The 15,360-nt window shown below is 40.6% G+C and overlaps 1 protein-coding gene across 6 annotated transcripts in view; it reads right to left on the bottom strand.

Annotated features, from left to right (window-relative positions):
• Nucleotides 1-15,360, bottom strand: part of smek1 (SMEK homolog 1, suppressor of mek1 (Dictyostelium)) — a 127,429-nt gene that overhangs the window by 61,301 nt on the left and 50,768 nt on the right. For 5 of the 6 annotated variants that reach the window (XM_048538076.2, XM_048538078.2, XM_048538077.2 and 2 more), the window contains one exon: nucleotides 1,550-2,167. The exons of the other annotated variant lie outside the window; for it this stretch is intronic. In XM_048538076.2, coding sequence (XP_048394033.1) covers nucleotides 1,550-2,167 — 618 coding nt within the window. The remainder of the gene's footprint in view (nucleotides 1-1,549; nucleotides 2,168-15,360) is intronic. 6 annotated transcript variants of the gene reach the window in all.

Here is a 15,360-nt window from a genome sequence, read left to right as displayed (position 1 = left end):
GGTATTTCCTCAACAGTAAAATGATGCTAGTTTTCTTTTTTGGCTGCTGTCTTTTTAGCATCCAGCTGCCAGCACTGTTTCACTATGAATGAGATTCTTGAAAAAAAACTACAAGACCATTAAAATGAATATTTCTTCAAATGAAGCATTCTGACAAGGTTTTGAATGCTACAGTTATTGTTGACAATTATACTTATATATTATAAATGTGTACGGTTACACAGATACACAAAACATTTTCATACTATGCAGACAATATAAACACTCAAGCTCCACTCAAGCCTCCTCCCATCCTTTCTTATTTAACTCTACCAGCATTATCTCTATTTTGTTCTTATTCGCAGCTAGATTCCCGATATTATTCACCTCAATCGTTCCCTGTGATATCAAATTCTACATTGACGCCAAATTCTGGGTTTTTAAACTAAATTGCGACATAGCAAACAGTACTCTCAACTGTGTCCCAACTAAACTAAAATACATGCTTACGATTTAAATTTTATTCCTCCAGCAATGAGCTTGGATCTTATGAAGTTTCACTACAACTTTTCAGCACCTTGCATAGTTCGTCACAAGATTGCTTTGTTCCTTTACTCTGTTTATATTCTTATTTTCGAAGTAATATGCGGCTTCAGAAGTTTTCTTAACAAACTTTACACTCCCCTGCATTGGTCGATCACCTGCCCACTCTGTAGGTCTGGGATTCAGTGCCATTCTCCTCAATATTAAGTATCTATATTTCTCAATTTGATGCTGTCACAAACTTAGAACAAATCTACAACCTAAATTTAAAATTGTTATGTCTGGGAGCTTACTTCCCATATTCCAGCACTCTGACAGCCTACACTTTAGGCACGCTGTTTTCAAACGCCAACCCAGTCATCGGGATATTCTTCAAGGTGGCTGATAACAAATTTCTTTTGAAGGACCAGAACATTTTATACTGTATTACTTTTTCTTCAAAAATGTGTAATGAACCCACAGAAAACCTCCCACAGCACCAAAAGTAGCAACCACACCAAGTTCTAAAATGATTTGACAACAAGAGATTGCTGATGAGCAAGTGTACCATAATTTCCCAATTCAGAAGCTATGTACAGAACAGAAAGGGTCACTGTTGTATTTAGCTAGAATATGAGAGACAAGAATTTTAGGCATTTTTTTTTAAAAAGATTCCCTACAGTGTGGAAACAGGCCCTTCGACCCAACAAGTCCACACCGCCCCTTGAAGAATTTCACCCAGTAATCAAAATGCATTTCTGGTGTGCTACTTTTAATTTAAGAATTGAAATTCACCTCAAAAGGTATCTTGACAAGTGAGAAATCAGTTGAAGAAGAGTAACTTGCCATACTAGATAACTCAGAACTGTAATTCCAGATAACCAAAGCACGGAGGAATAAAAACCTGTCCTCATACCATTAGTTTTACTTCAATACAAACATTTCAAAACGCACAACCGAAATTTAGTAGGAAAATAAAACATCAATATCAGTGACAAGCACATGCATCTTGCTCAATTTGCTTTCTTGATAAATGTTAAATACTTACTTGAAGCATACCAACTATTTCAACTTTATTAAAAAAGATGAAGGAGTGAAGTGTCGACAACATGTTTTCCTCAAATACAGATGGCGTAGGTAGAACCATATCTTGAATGTACTGCACTCTGTACGTCTGGTGGATCTTCTGTTTAAGTTCAGGATCAGATATGGGAATAACCTCTTTAAATTTGGCTGTTTTTGTCAGAAATTCTCTGTGTTTTCTTGGAAGGGATAAAGAAGGGTCATATTCTAGGCATCCTATTACGTCCATTATACATTCTTCTGAAAACATGACTTCAAAAAGTGCAGTTCTGTTCAAAAGGAAAATTCCCTTGATTATTTCATACAAGTGGTGTAGTCCTTCAACGTTTTCCAGGTCCTCACACACGTGAAAGAGTTCCAAGAGCTTCTTAATATAGCCCTCGTTTTCCAGTGCAAGTGCAAGCTTCTCCCGCCGCAAGGGTGAAGGTAGTGATGTTGCAACCAGTTCTGCCAGCTCCTCTAATCTGCTCAACTCACATGGCGGAAGTTCCAAACCAGGTGATGACATGTCATCAAAACGTTCCTCCTCAGATTCATCCACGAGGTCCTGCGTGATGTCCACTGAGGGGTCCTTCCCTTGAACCTGTCAAGAATTGACGAGCAGAATTATCCTAATGCAAGACAGTGCCATCAGAATTTCTTATTTGATTGACTGGTTTCACATAAACAGAGTGTTTGTTGTGACTGATCTGCAGTGATTAAAGAAATATTTCTCTTGTCAGTTCTTGTAACTCCAAATATTAAGGAAAACATCCAGCAGTCAATTTACTAAGGTGATCACAAAAGGTCAGGTTTCAAGATGCTATGAAGTGACAAAGATAAAATGAACAAAACATCTCAAATATCACCTCTTTTTCAATGCATAACAGAATGACAATAGATCTCTCTATAACCCCTCATGCACAAAAAGATAAAATGCTGCAGTTATCTACGGCATGATCAAGATGAACTGCATGCAGAAATCTGCAATATATATCAAAAAACATGCATGCTACATGCGCAAGTTTATTCTAAGCATTCTAATTACCCTGAAAATGAAAAACTCCATTTTAGCATGTTTCTCATAACATTTATACTAAAATGCCCCGCAATCCCTTTGCAACATCTTTATTTTGGTTATTACCATCCCAGAGGTTTGCAATTGTATAGCAGTCTCCACCAAACAATGCAAATATCAATAAAATCTAATGTGCTGGCATTCTCTAATTGAATAGTACCCTACTGTGAACAACAATTAAATTAATCTGTATGGGGCAAGATTATAACTAAAATAGTGCAAGTTCAATTCACATATCACTCATGGAATAGCACAACTCAGTGCCAATCACAAAAGGATACTTTCACTGGGAGAATACTTTAAGACTTTAATTTTAAATCAGTTTTTTCCCTGTTAACATCTACACTAAATTGCTATAACTTACTTACAGAATCACAGAATCCCTACAGAATGGAAACAGGGTATTCAGCCCAAGAGGTCCACACTGTCCCTCCGAAAAGCATCCCACCAACCCTGAATTTCCCATGTCTAACACACCTAACCTAAACAATTTAGCATGGCCAATCTACCTACCCTGCACATCTTTGAACTGTGGGAGGAAACCGGAGCACCCAGACACACTCTCACACTCACACACACACACACACACACTGTACGAATACACGAAGGCAATGTGGTTTTGCTGCATTGATGTCTTAATACAGAATTTAATGCATGATTAAACAGTAATTTAGTTGCCTGAAAGAAAATACATATTTTCAACTACCTCCACATTTCCCCGAATTCAATTTCTCCAAAGCAACTTTGTCAAATGTCTTGCTCTATCAAAGTTCTGTTGACAGAAGCTATTCGGTTTCAAAAAATCTGGCACAATACAGTATACAAAACTCTTCTTACATTAAGGAAGATCCCTTGGTAATAACTTACCATGACACTGCTAAGTGTCCTGATTTTTTTCAAACACTGGGAGACCAATGAGGCAAGCCCTAGGTCTATCCCAGCCAAAATGGAATCAAAGTCTGTGTTGTTGGCATTAAACTGGTCCACATGGTAGCTGTCTAGCCAACTGTGTTAACTGGTCTCCCACCATATCCCAGGATATGCCAAATCAATTAAAAGACAAGGAAATACTTCTGAAGCGCTGTAAATGTTACATCAGCAGGTAAAACAATGAATTTGTGCACAGTAAATGAGAAATGAATTACTAGTTCACTATTTTATAGTTGCATACTTTACTGTTTCATCCAAAAATAATGCAGGGCCCTGAAAGCCCTCTTTGTGCATTCAAAACCTTTATAAACTGAATTTTCAAAAATATACCTTGTTCATGGGATTAGGTCAGAATAGACTACCCAAACCTAATTTCCTTTAAGATGATGATGGTGAACTGTCTTCTTGAGCCGCTGCAGGCTTCAGATATTGTTGGGAAACAACTTAAAACATTGTTTTATTGTTTGCATTAAGTTATAACTGTCCGATGCATAGCTTTGTTTGCAATTTCAAATGAATTGATAAATCTGCCATATAAAGTTAATCTCAGTAATTGCACAGTGGTACTACTGACAGTCAGGAAAACTCATCTGGTGTGCTAACATATTTTAGGGAAGGATATCTGCTGTTGTTACTTAGATTGACCTCTGCAGTACTCCAGATTGACATTGATGTGGTTTACTCTCAACAGCGCTCAAACTATTGTGCAAGCCATTTAGCTAAAGGGTAATAATTGATAGGCAACAAATGCTGACCTCATCAGTGATGTCCAGAAGTTGACAACAAGACACATGAATGGAGAGAATAAATTGATAAAAATAAGAACATTTCAGTTAAAAGAGAATGGTTTGTTGGACCAGTTTGTTTTTTTCCACTTATCCCAAAAGTTCATGATTTGAGAATTCCCGTTTCTAGTATTAAATAAAACCAACATGGGAAGCACATGAACCTGGCATCAAAAGCTTCCTAACAGATGGAAGGAGAGGGAGTTCAACAAATTTAACAGGCATGCATGGGCAATGCAATCTCAGATATTTTGACTATCTCGAAACAGTTAACCTCAAAGTGCCAAATTAGATGTGCTCTAACTCTTGGAGGATGAAGAAGCCACCATTATGACAGCTTATAATTACTTAGCAATATTCTCAATCCTAGGATAAATATAAACTTCAGACTAAAACCTGCACTGCAGTAACATCATGCAACAGAGCAGTTTTTGCGAAGATTTGTAGTTCGGGTCGTGGAGGAGGTTGTAGACACGCTTGCCGAGCCGGTGTGTTTGGATGCAGACATTTTGTCATCCTGGTAGGTAACATTGTCAGTGCGCCTCTGGTGAAGTTTTGGTGTTCTGTCCCGCTTGTTATTTACATGTGTCTGTTTGTTGCGGTGGTTGGCATTATTTCCAGTTCTGTTTTTCAGTGGTTTGTATACTGGGTCCGTTCAATATGTTTGTTGATGGAGTTCTGGTTGCAATGCCTGGCCTCCAAGAATTCCCTGGCATGTCTCTATTTGGCACTTGCCATTACCTTTGCATTGTCCCAGTCGAATTTATGTCCTTCTTCGTCCATGTGTATTGAGGCCAGTAAGAATTAATTGTGGCTATTTGGTGTTCATGTATCCTTGTTGTCAGTTTTCTTCCAGTTTGGCTTATGTAATGTCCTTCACAGTCCTTGCGTGGTATTTTGTATTTTACATTAGTTTTATTGGTTATGGGTATGGGGTCCTTTATGATTATCCGTAGCTGAGTAGTTGTTGTTTTATGGGCTACCCTGATGCCTAGGGGTCTGAGTAGTCTTATGGTCATCTCTGATAAGTCTCTGATGTATGGTAGGATGACTAGTGTACCTGGCCATTTTGTGTCTTCTTGTTGTGGTCTGTCGCAGAGGTAATGTCAGATTGTGCTTCTTAGGTATCTATTCCTTTAAAAACTCCATAGGAGTTCTCCTGTTCTTCTTTGCAAAATTCTGGATTGCTACATAGTGTGTTGTGGCTAGTTTGAATAAAGTCCAGATGCAGCTCTGTTTATGGGTGTAGGGGTGGTTTCTGGAATAATTAAGTATCTGGTCCGTATGTGTGTCTTTGTGTATACGCTTGTCCGGAGATCCTCATGCTCTTATGTTCTACCATGCTGTCAAGGAAGGGTAATCAGTTATTGTACTCTTCTTCTTTTGTGAGTTTTATTCCGGTCAGGATGTTATGCGTCAGTGGGTTTCTTCTAGTCTTGTATGTTTGATAATCACGAAGGTGTCATCCACATAGTGAACCCAGAGATTGGTTTGTATAGTGGGGAATGCTGTTCATTCTAACCTTTGCATTACCGCTTCTGCAATCAGTCCTGACATTGGGGGATATCGTTGGTGCTCAGTTCAATTAAGTCCAATTCAATCCAGACCCGATATGCAAACCAGTAAAAACCTGAACAGGAAGTATGCTAACCACCCCAGCAAACTGATGCATATAAACAACAAGCGGGACAGAATACTAAAGCTTCACCAGACGCGCACTGACGATGTTATATGGCAGGGTGGTAAAATGTCTGCGACCAAACACATCAGTTCGGTGAGCAAGTCTACAACCACAACAGAGCATTTTCACACTGTTTACTGAAGAGGTGTCCTTAATTTCCCAAGTACGAGGTTCTCTATCTCACTAGCATTTTATGGAGCTATTGCTGAGAGGGGTAAATGACTTAATTAAGAGGCAAGCCAGAATACTCGAAGAAGCTGAGGGCCGCTAGAGTCTGACTTTATATTTACACCATGTATTTATGGAAAGGCAAGCTCAGGATTTCAAAACATAAACTGTGTAATTTTTTTCAAGCTACTTCAGCTGTCCTGTCGTACAAAGTTTATTAATCACTTAAAATCTTACTATTCTCCACCACTGTGTCTTTCTCTCTAAATAGAGCTTGTACAAAGTGCCAGCACAGCTACACTTTCAACTTTTCACTAGGCTATTCACAGCTTTCCAGACTTAATACAGATTCCAGCAACTTCAACTGATAACCACCACTGCACTTTTTTTCCAAGACAGCAGCTGTTGGTATCATTCTGCTATTTCCATTTAAACCTCCTTTAGACCAATTTTTTTTTTGCTGCTTTGCCTGTCTTATCATCTTGTTGCCTTGGAACACCTCATTGGACATTCAACCTCTAACGTCTACCAATTCACAAACTTTCCTTTTTGTTCTTTCCTTTCCCCCCCACCTTTCTTTCCCTACATCTGCACTTGATTTTCTCATATGACTTTAGAATGGAAGGCTGTTGTCTACATTTGCTTAAAACCTTGTTAAATCTAACTTGCCGAACGAACAGACGTGGAATCTTTCATATGAGGGTGGGGTGGAGGAAATGGTTGTGGTGGCATTTTTTTTTAAACACAACAAAGGGGGCAGGAGAGGAGAGAGATGGTGAATTTGTTAATTTGTCCTTTAATTGTTTAAATTTGCTTTCTAATGCTAGGTGGAGGCCACTGTTGGGAATCCTCCTCAGTGATCAGATTTAGATTAGATTAGATTCCCTATAGTGTGGAAACAGGCCTGTCGGCCCAACAAGTCCACACAGCCCCTTGGAGCATCCCACCCAGACCCATCCCCCTTATAACCCACACACCCCTGAACACTACGGGCAATTTAGCATGGCCGATCCACCTAGCCTGCACATCTTTGGACTGTGGGAGGAAACCGACACAGACACGGGGAGAATGTGCAAACTCCGCAGATAGGTCCCTGGTGCTGTGAGGCTGCAGTGCTAACCACTGAGCTACTGTGCCGCCCCATTTCAGCACGGACATATCCTTGTCACTATTCCCCATAATTCCCCACTAACTCCTAATCCACCCCATTAACTCTGCTTCTTTTTTGACAGTAAATATCTAATCTGTTGAACATTTCCAACAATTTTTGTTAGATTTCAGATTTCCAGCATATAAAACAATGTTCTTTAAAACAGTGTTTGTCTGTGCTCCTCAACAATTAGGGCATGCTGCGCACGAAACAAACTGGCCATGCATAAATAGCAGTGTTTTTGAGATGTATGCATCTCAATGGACAGGCGATGGCCTAGGTGGCACTATCACTGGACTGTTAATCCAGAGACCCAGGGAAGGAAAATGCCATCCTTACCTGATCTAGCCTACATGTAACTCGAGATCCAAAGCAATGTGGGTGACTCTTAACTGTCCTCAGGGCAATTACGGATGGGCAATAAATGCTGGCCCATGCATTGACTCCCTCATTCCATGAATAATTAAAGCAAATTAAAAGGAACCGTGAATTCTAAGAAACAGCAAATATGAAGTCGAGAGAACAAGCTTTGTTTTATTAACTGGATTGTAGTAATTCGCGTTTCTAAGCTTACATTTTTGCTGCTATACAGAATAACATTTCATGTGGCAAATAATGAAGTTTTACTGTAAATTAGAAAGGGCAATATACACAACTGAGTGTTTTATTAATGTCTGTTGTAAATAACATTCAGCAACCCTTAGGACACGCAAGAATGAACTGAAGAAGTATTCTTGGTAATGAAAACTGCAAGTAAACAGTGCTAAAAATAGAGATGACATAATTCTGCACAAAAATAGAACACTGAACATTACAGCACAGTGCAGGCCCTTCGGCCCTTGATGTCGTGCCGACCTGTCATACCGATCTCAAGCCCATCTAACCTACACTATTCCATGTATGTCCATATGCTTGTCCAACGACGACTTAAATGTACCTAAAGTTGGCGAATCTACTACCGTTGCAGGCAAAGCGTTCCATTCCCTTACTACTCTCTGAGTAAAGAAACTACCTCTGACATCTGTCCTATATCTGTCACCCTTCAATTTACAGCTATGCCCCCTCGGGCTTGCCGTCACCATCCTAGGAAATAGGCTCTCCCTATCCACCCTATCTAATCCTCTGATTATTTTATGTGCCTCAATTAAGTCACCTCTCAACCTTCTTCTCTCTAATGAAAACAGTCTCAAGTCCCTCAGCCTTTCCTCGTAAGACCTTCCCTCCATACCAGGCAACATCCTAGTAAATCTCCTCTGCACCCTTTACAAAGCTTCCACATCCTTCTTATAATGCAGTGACCAGAACTGTACACAATACTCCAAGCGTGGCCGCACCAGAGTTTTGTACAGCTGCAGCATAACCTCTTGGTTCCGGAACTCGATCCCTCTATAATAAAAGCTAAAACACTGTATGCCTTCCTAACAGCCCTGTCAACCTGGGTGGCAACTTTCAAGGATCTGTGTACACGGACGCCGAGATCTCTCTGCTCATCTACACTACTAAGAATCTTACCATTAGCCCAGTACTTTGCCTTCCGGTTACTCCTACCAAAGTGCATCACCTCACACTTGTCTGCATTAAACTCCATTTGCCACCTCTCAGCCCAGCTCTGCAGATTATCCATGTCTCTCTGCAACCTACAGCATCCTTCGTCACTATCCACAACTCCACCGACCTTAGTGTCGTCTGCAAATTTACTAACCCATCCTTCTACGCCCTCATCCAGGTCATTTATAAAAATGACAAACAGCAGTGGACCCAACACCGACCCTTGCGGTACACCACTAGTAACTGGTCTCCAGAATGAACATTTCCCATCAACTACCACCCTCTGTCTTCTTTCAGCAAGCCAATTTCCGATCCAAACTGCTATATCTCCCACAATTCCATTCCTCCGCATTTTGTACAATAGCCTACTGTGGGGAACCTTATCGAACGCCTTGCTGAAATCCATATACACCACATCAACCGATTTACTCTCATCTACCTGTTTGGTCACCTTCTCAAAGAACTCTAAGGTTCGTGAGGCACAACCTTCCCTTCACAAAACCGTGCTGACTATCCCTAATCAATTTATTCTTTTCTAGGTGATTATAAATCCTATCCCTTATAACCTTTTCCAACACTTTACCAAGAACTGAGGTAAGGCTCACTCGTCTATAATTACCAGAGTTGTCTCTGCTCCCCTTCTTGAACAGGGGAACCACATTTGCTATCCTCCAGTCATCTGGGACTATTCCTGTAGACAATGACGTGTTAAAGATCAATGCCAAAGGCTCGGCAATCTCCTCCCTGGCTTCCCAGAGGATGCTAGGATAAATCCCATCCGGCCCAGGGGACTTATCTATCTTCACCCTCTGAAGGATTTCTAATACCTCTTCCTTGTGAACCTCAATCCCACCTAGTCTAATAGCCTGTATCTCAGTATTCTCCTCAACAACATTGTCGTTTTCTAGAGTGAATACTGTCGAAAAATATTCATTTAGCGCTTCCCCTATCTCCTCTGACTCCACGCACAACTTACCACTACTATCCTTGATTGGGCCTAATCTTACTTTCGTCATTCTTTTATTCCTTAAATACCTATAAAGCCTTAGGGTTTACCCTGATCCTATTCGCCAACAACTTCTCATGTCTCCTCCTGGCTCTTCTGAGCTCTCTCTTTAGGTCTTTCCTGGCTACCTCGTAGCCCTCAAGCGCCCTAACTGAGCCTTCACATCTCATCCTAACATAAGCCTTCTTCTTCCTCTTGACCAGAGATTCCACCTCCTTCGTAAACCACAGCTCCCGCGCTCTGCAGCTTCCTCCCTATCTGACAGGTACATACTCATCTAGGACATGCAGGAGCTTTTCCTTGAATAAGCTCCACATTTCTAACGTGCCCATCCCCTGCAGTTTCGTTCCCCATCCTATGTTCCCTGAATCTTGCCTAATCTCATCGTAATTGCCTTTCCCCCAGCTACAATTCTTGCCCAGTGGTATACACCTATCCCTTTCCATCACTAAAGTAAACAGTACCACTGCATTACCTTAAGCGTTTTTAAACAAAAATTAAACCATATTTCCTGCAATATTACACCTTGCCATGTGTTTCAGTAACCCTTTCTCGCCACCTGCTTCTGAATTTAGAATATGGTAGCCAGTTGCATTCAAATCAGTACAAAAACAGAACATAAAAATTAGCGGGGGTCAAACCATTTCGGCCCCTCGAGCCTAATCCAGCATTCAATTATATCATGGCTATGACAATGATAAGATGTGCCTTATTTCCACATTCCCAGCTACTGTAATGATAAGCTTTGACTCCCTTGTTGGTCAGGACAAATGTACCTCTGCATTAAAAAGTTCAACAACTCTGCCTCTACTGCTCTATTGGTAGAAATTACCTGACATGATAAAACATTAAGTTGATTCATCATAGTGGTCTCAGGAGGCATGACCAATTTATATAATAAAACAGACAGCAAAGGCACTGCAGAAAAAAAAACAGGTAGCTATTTCTAATTAAAATCTGATTACTTCTATTGGTAAATTGGCATGCAGCGATTGGATGGGAAGAGAAACAGGTTTGTTTCCCACAGTGAAAGCGTCAGGAGGCAGGACTATAGAACAGCATTTACATGCATTTCGAGATGCAAGGAATAATTAGGGATGGTAAGCATGGTTTTTTGGGAAGGAAAAAATGTCTCACAAACTTGATTGAGTTTTTTGAGCAAGTAACCAAAAAGATTGATGTAGTTTACAAAATCGTGAGGGGCATAAAATAAAGTGAATAGCAAGAGTCTTTTCCCTAGAGTGAGAGAGTTCAAAACTAGGGGGCATGATTTTTAGGATGAGAGGAGAAAGTTATAAAAAGGACAATGAGGGCCAACTTTTTATTCTACACGGTGAGTTTTTTGGAGGAATAAATTGCCAGAAGTGATAGATGCAAGTACAGATACAACATTTAAAAGGACATTTGGTTAAGTACATGAATAGCAAAGGGTTGAAGGGATATAGACCAAACACAGCAAGTGGGACTAGTTTAGTTTGAGATCATGGTTGGCATGGACTAGTTGGACTGGTGGGTCTGTTTCCATGCTGTACGACTCGATGACTCCATAGTATTTCATATCTGAAGGATGGCAAGTTGTTGGAACATGGCAGCGCTTGTAGAGCCAGCAGGAGAGGAATAAATAAATGTAAAATAACATCCATATTGTCCACAGGCTCAATAACTGTTAAAGCCTGAGGAAAATAACATATACCAGACATATACTGATTTTAAAACTAATCTTGATACTTACTTGACAGTAAAGGTAGCAACACTAGTCAATTACATCACTATTAAAATTAAATAATCTAGTGTTCTGTATAAAAATTACTGGGGTTCATTTTTACAGGGATAGGACTGAAGAATAGAGAAGTTGCATTACATTCTCAATTAGACCACACTTCAGAGAGTTAGCAAGTTTTGAGACGATTTGTAGCTCAGGTTGAGGTTCTGGATGTGAGTTTGCTCGCTGAGGTGGAAGGTTCGTTTTCAGATGTTTCGTCACCATTCTAGGTAACATCATCAGTGAGCCTCCGGTGAAGCGCTGGTGTTATGTCCCGCTTTCTATTTATCTGGTTAGGTTTCCTTGAGTTGGTGATGTCATTTCCTGTTCTTTTTCTCAGAGGGTGGTAGATGGGCTCCAAATCAATGTGTTTGTTGATGGAGTTCTGGTTGGAATGCCATGCCTCCAGGAATTCTCGTGCGTGTCTCTGTTTGGCTTGTCCTAGGATGGATGTGTTGTCCCAATCAAAGTGGTGTCCTTCCTTATCTGTATGTAAGGATACTAGTGATAGTGGGTCATGCCTTTTTGTGGCTAGTTGATGTTCATGTTAACCTGGTGACTAGCTTTCTGCCTGCTTTGTCCAATATAGTGTTTGTCACAGTTCTTGCAAGGTATTTTGTAAATGACGTTCGTTTTGTTTATTGTCTGTATAGGGTCTTTTAAGTTCATTAGCTGCTGTTTTAGTGTGTTGGTGGGTTTGTGGGCTACCATTATGCCATGAGGTCTGAGTAGTCTGGCAGTCATTTCCGAACTGTCTTTGATGTAGGGGAGAGTGGTTATGGTTTCTGGGCACGTTTTGTCTCAGCAACAAACCCAAACAGACAGACAAAACGTCTTCTGGACTTAATAGCTCAGATGCTGCTTGGCCGGCTGTGTTCATCCAGCTCTACACCTTGTTATCTTTGTCTCATCAACTGTTTTTCTCTCTCTTTGGGCTCTATCTCCACCTATCATTTTCACATTCCCTCCTCCTCCCAACCTATCTTCGACTGAAAAACCACTCTCTTCCTAGCTACCTTCAATTCTGAAGATGGGTGAGTGGATCTGAAACACTAAATCTGGTTTCATTTTCACAGAAGCTGCCAGACCTGCAATTTTACAGTAATTTCTGCTTTTGTTTCAGATTTCCAGCATCCATTGCTGGTTCAGTTTTTGTTTGTACAGCAGTTTGAACAGGCAGTAAAAGATAACAAAGACAAAAACTAAGACCAGTGGCATGCTGAAAGATTGAGAAGGTTGTAAAGATCTAAATAATCAGAGTGCTTTCGATGCAGAAGGATCTGGGTATCCTCATGCATGGATATATGAATCACAGAATAAAGGAAGGGCATAAAGGTAGAGAAGTGTTGCTGCAACTGTACAAAGTATTAGTGAGGCTACACTTGGAATATTGTGGAGAGCTTTGGTCTTCTTACTTGAGGTGGAATGTAACTGCATTGAAGACAGTTCAGAGGTGCAAGGTTTATCTTAACAGGCATTAAACACATTAGGCTTTTACTCCCTGAAGTGTGGGAGAATGAGAAGAAATCTAACTGAGGTATACATGGTGCTGAAGCGGATTAACAAAATAGACATAGTGAATGTGGGTAACTTCTATCCGTCTCTCCCTCTCTCCCTATTTGTTTCAGAATCCTCTTCACCTCCCCCATTTCTGAAGTAGGGTCTTGACCTGAAACATCAGCTTTCCGGCTCCTCTAATGCTGCTTGGACTGCAGTTTTCATCCAGCTCTACACTTTGTTATCTCAGACATAGCGGATGTTTCCCCTTGTGGGGCAAGCTAGAAAAGAGGTCATAGTTTTAGGATCGGGGTAGCAGATTAGAAACAGAGACGGAGGGGCTCTGTCGTGATGTATGAAGTTATGAAAGGCTTATACAGGAAGGAACTTTTCCCCATGGTAGAGGGCTCAAATATCAATGGGCACAGATTTAGTGCGAGAGGCGGTAGGTTTAGAAGGAAGTGAGGAAAGATTTTTTCACTCAGAGGATGGTGGGAATCTGGATCTCACTACCTATAGCGGTGGTACAGGCAGAAACTATCATAAAATTGAAAAAGAATTTAGATGCACAGTTGCGATGCCAAGGTGTATTCGGCCATGGGCCAATTATTGGAAAATGGGATTAGAATGGCGAAGTGGTTGCTTTTCATTTTTGCAGACTTGATGGGCTGAAGAGCCCTTTCCTGTAAACCTCTGCGATTCTACAACTGGTGCTGAAACTACCCCAGCCCTGCGCTGTGGAATATGGCCTCTGCAGCTTGTTTTCCAATAGACAATAGGTGCTGGAGTAGGCCATTCAGCCCTTCGAGCCAGCACCACCATTCATTATGATCATGGCTGATCATCCACGATCAGTATCCTGTTCCTGCCTTATCCCCATAACCCTCGATTCCTCTATCTTTAAGACCTCTATCTATCTCTTTCTTAAAAGTATCTAGAGAGTTGGCCTCCACTGTCTTCTGGGGCAGAGCATTCCACATATCCACCACTCTCTGGGTGAAGAAGTTTTTCCTCAACTGTGTTCTAAATGGCCTAACCCCTACTTTTAAACTGTATCCTCTGGTTCTGGACTCACCCATTAGCGGAAACATGCTTCCTGCCTCCAGAGTGTCCAATACCTTAACAATCTTATACGCCTCAAATCAGATCCCCTCTCATCCTTCTAAACTCAAGTGTATACAAGCCCAGTTGCTCCAATCTTTCACCATATGATAGTCCCGCCATTCCGGGAATTGCCCTCGTGAACCTACACTATACTCCCTCAATAGCCAGAATGTCCTTCCTCAAATTTGGAGACCAAAACTGCACACAGTACTCCAGGTGCAGTCTCACCAGGGCCCTGTACAGCTGCAGAAGGACCTCTTTGCTCCTATACTCAATTCCTCTTGTTATGAAGGCCAGCATGCTATTAGCTTTCTTCACTGCCTGCTGTACCTGCATGCTTGCTTTCATTGACTGACGTACAAGAATACCTAGATCTCATTATGCTTCCCCTTTACCTAACTTGACTCCATTGAGATAGTAATCTGCCTTGCTGTTCTTGCCACCAAAGTGTATAACTGCACATTTATCCACATTAAACTGCATCTGCCATGCATCCGTCCACTCACCTAGCCTGTCCAAGTCAGCCTGTATTCTCATTTCCCTCTTTAAGATACTCAAAACCTACTTGTTTGACACAACTTTTACTATTTTGACCGAATACTTCCTGAAATGGCATCTAAGTTTGCTGAATAACTCTCCCATAAAGCTCCTTAGAACTTTTATTATCTTAAAGGTAGTATATAAATAATGGTTGTTTTTGTTATTGCTAAAAGTACAGAGCTGTTTTATCATGAATGGCCTATAAAAACAATTTTGGAACCAGTATTTATTTTCAAAGTAAAAGGAAATGGGGTGTCCTCTTTTAGTGAGTCACTCTGGTATTCTAATCATACAATGCAAAACACAACAACTTTTAAAATAAAGCCACTGAAGCTGAAATCTACAAAGTGATTTCTTAATTAATTTCAACCTTGTCTTTGGAAGCAGTTCAAAAGAAAATCTTTAATAGAAACTGCAATATGTTATCAAACATCAATCAGGAAGTCAATAATAATAGTGAGAATTAGACTTTTTTTTATTTTCAGCAGCAATCAACACCCATGACCTCTAGAAATAGTACACACAGCAGAATAATGTCATAGACATCA

The sequence above is a fragment of the Stegostoma tigrinum genome, chromosome 10, assembly GCF_030684315.1.
Source record: "Stegostoma tigrinum isolate sSteTig4 chromosome 10, sSteTig4.hap1, whole genome shotgun sequence".
Lineage (NCBI taxonomy): Eukaryota > Metazoa > Chordata > Chondrichthyes > Orectolobiformes > Stegostomatidae > Stegostoma > Stegostoma tigrinum.
Note: the sequence above shows the minus strand (reverse complement) of the source record. Positions and strands in the feature narration are given on the sequence as shown.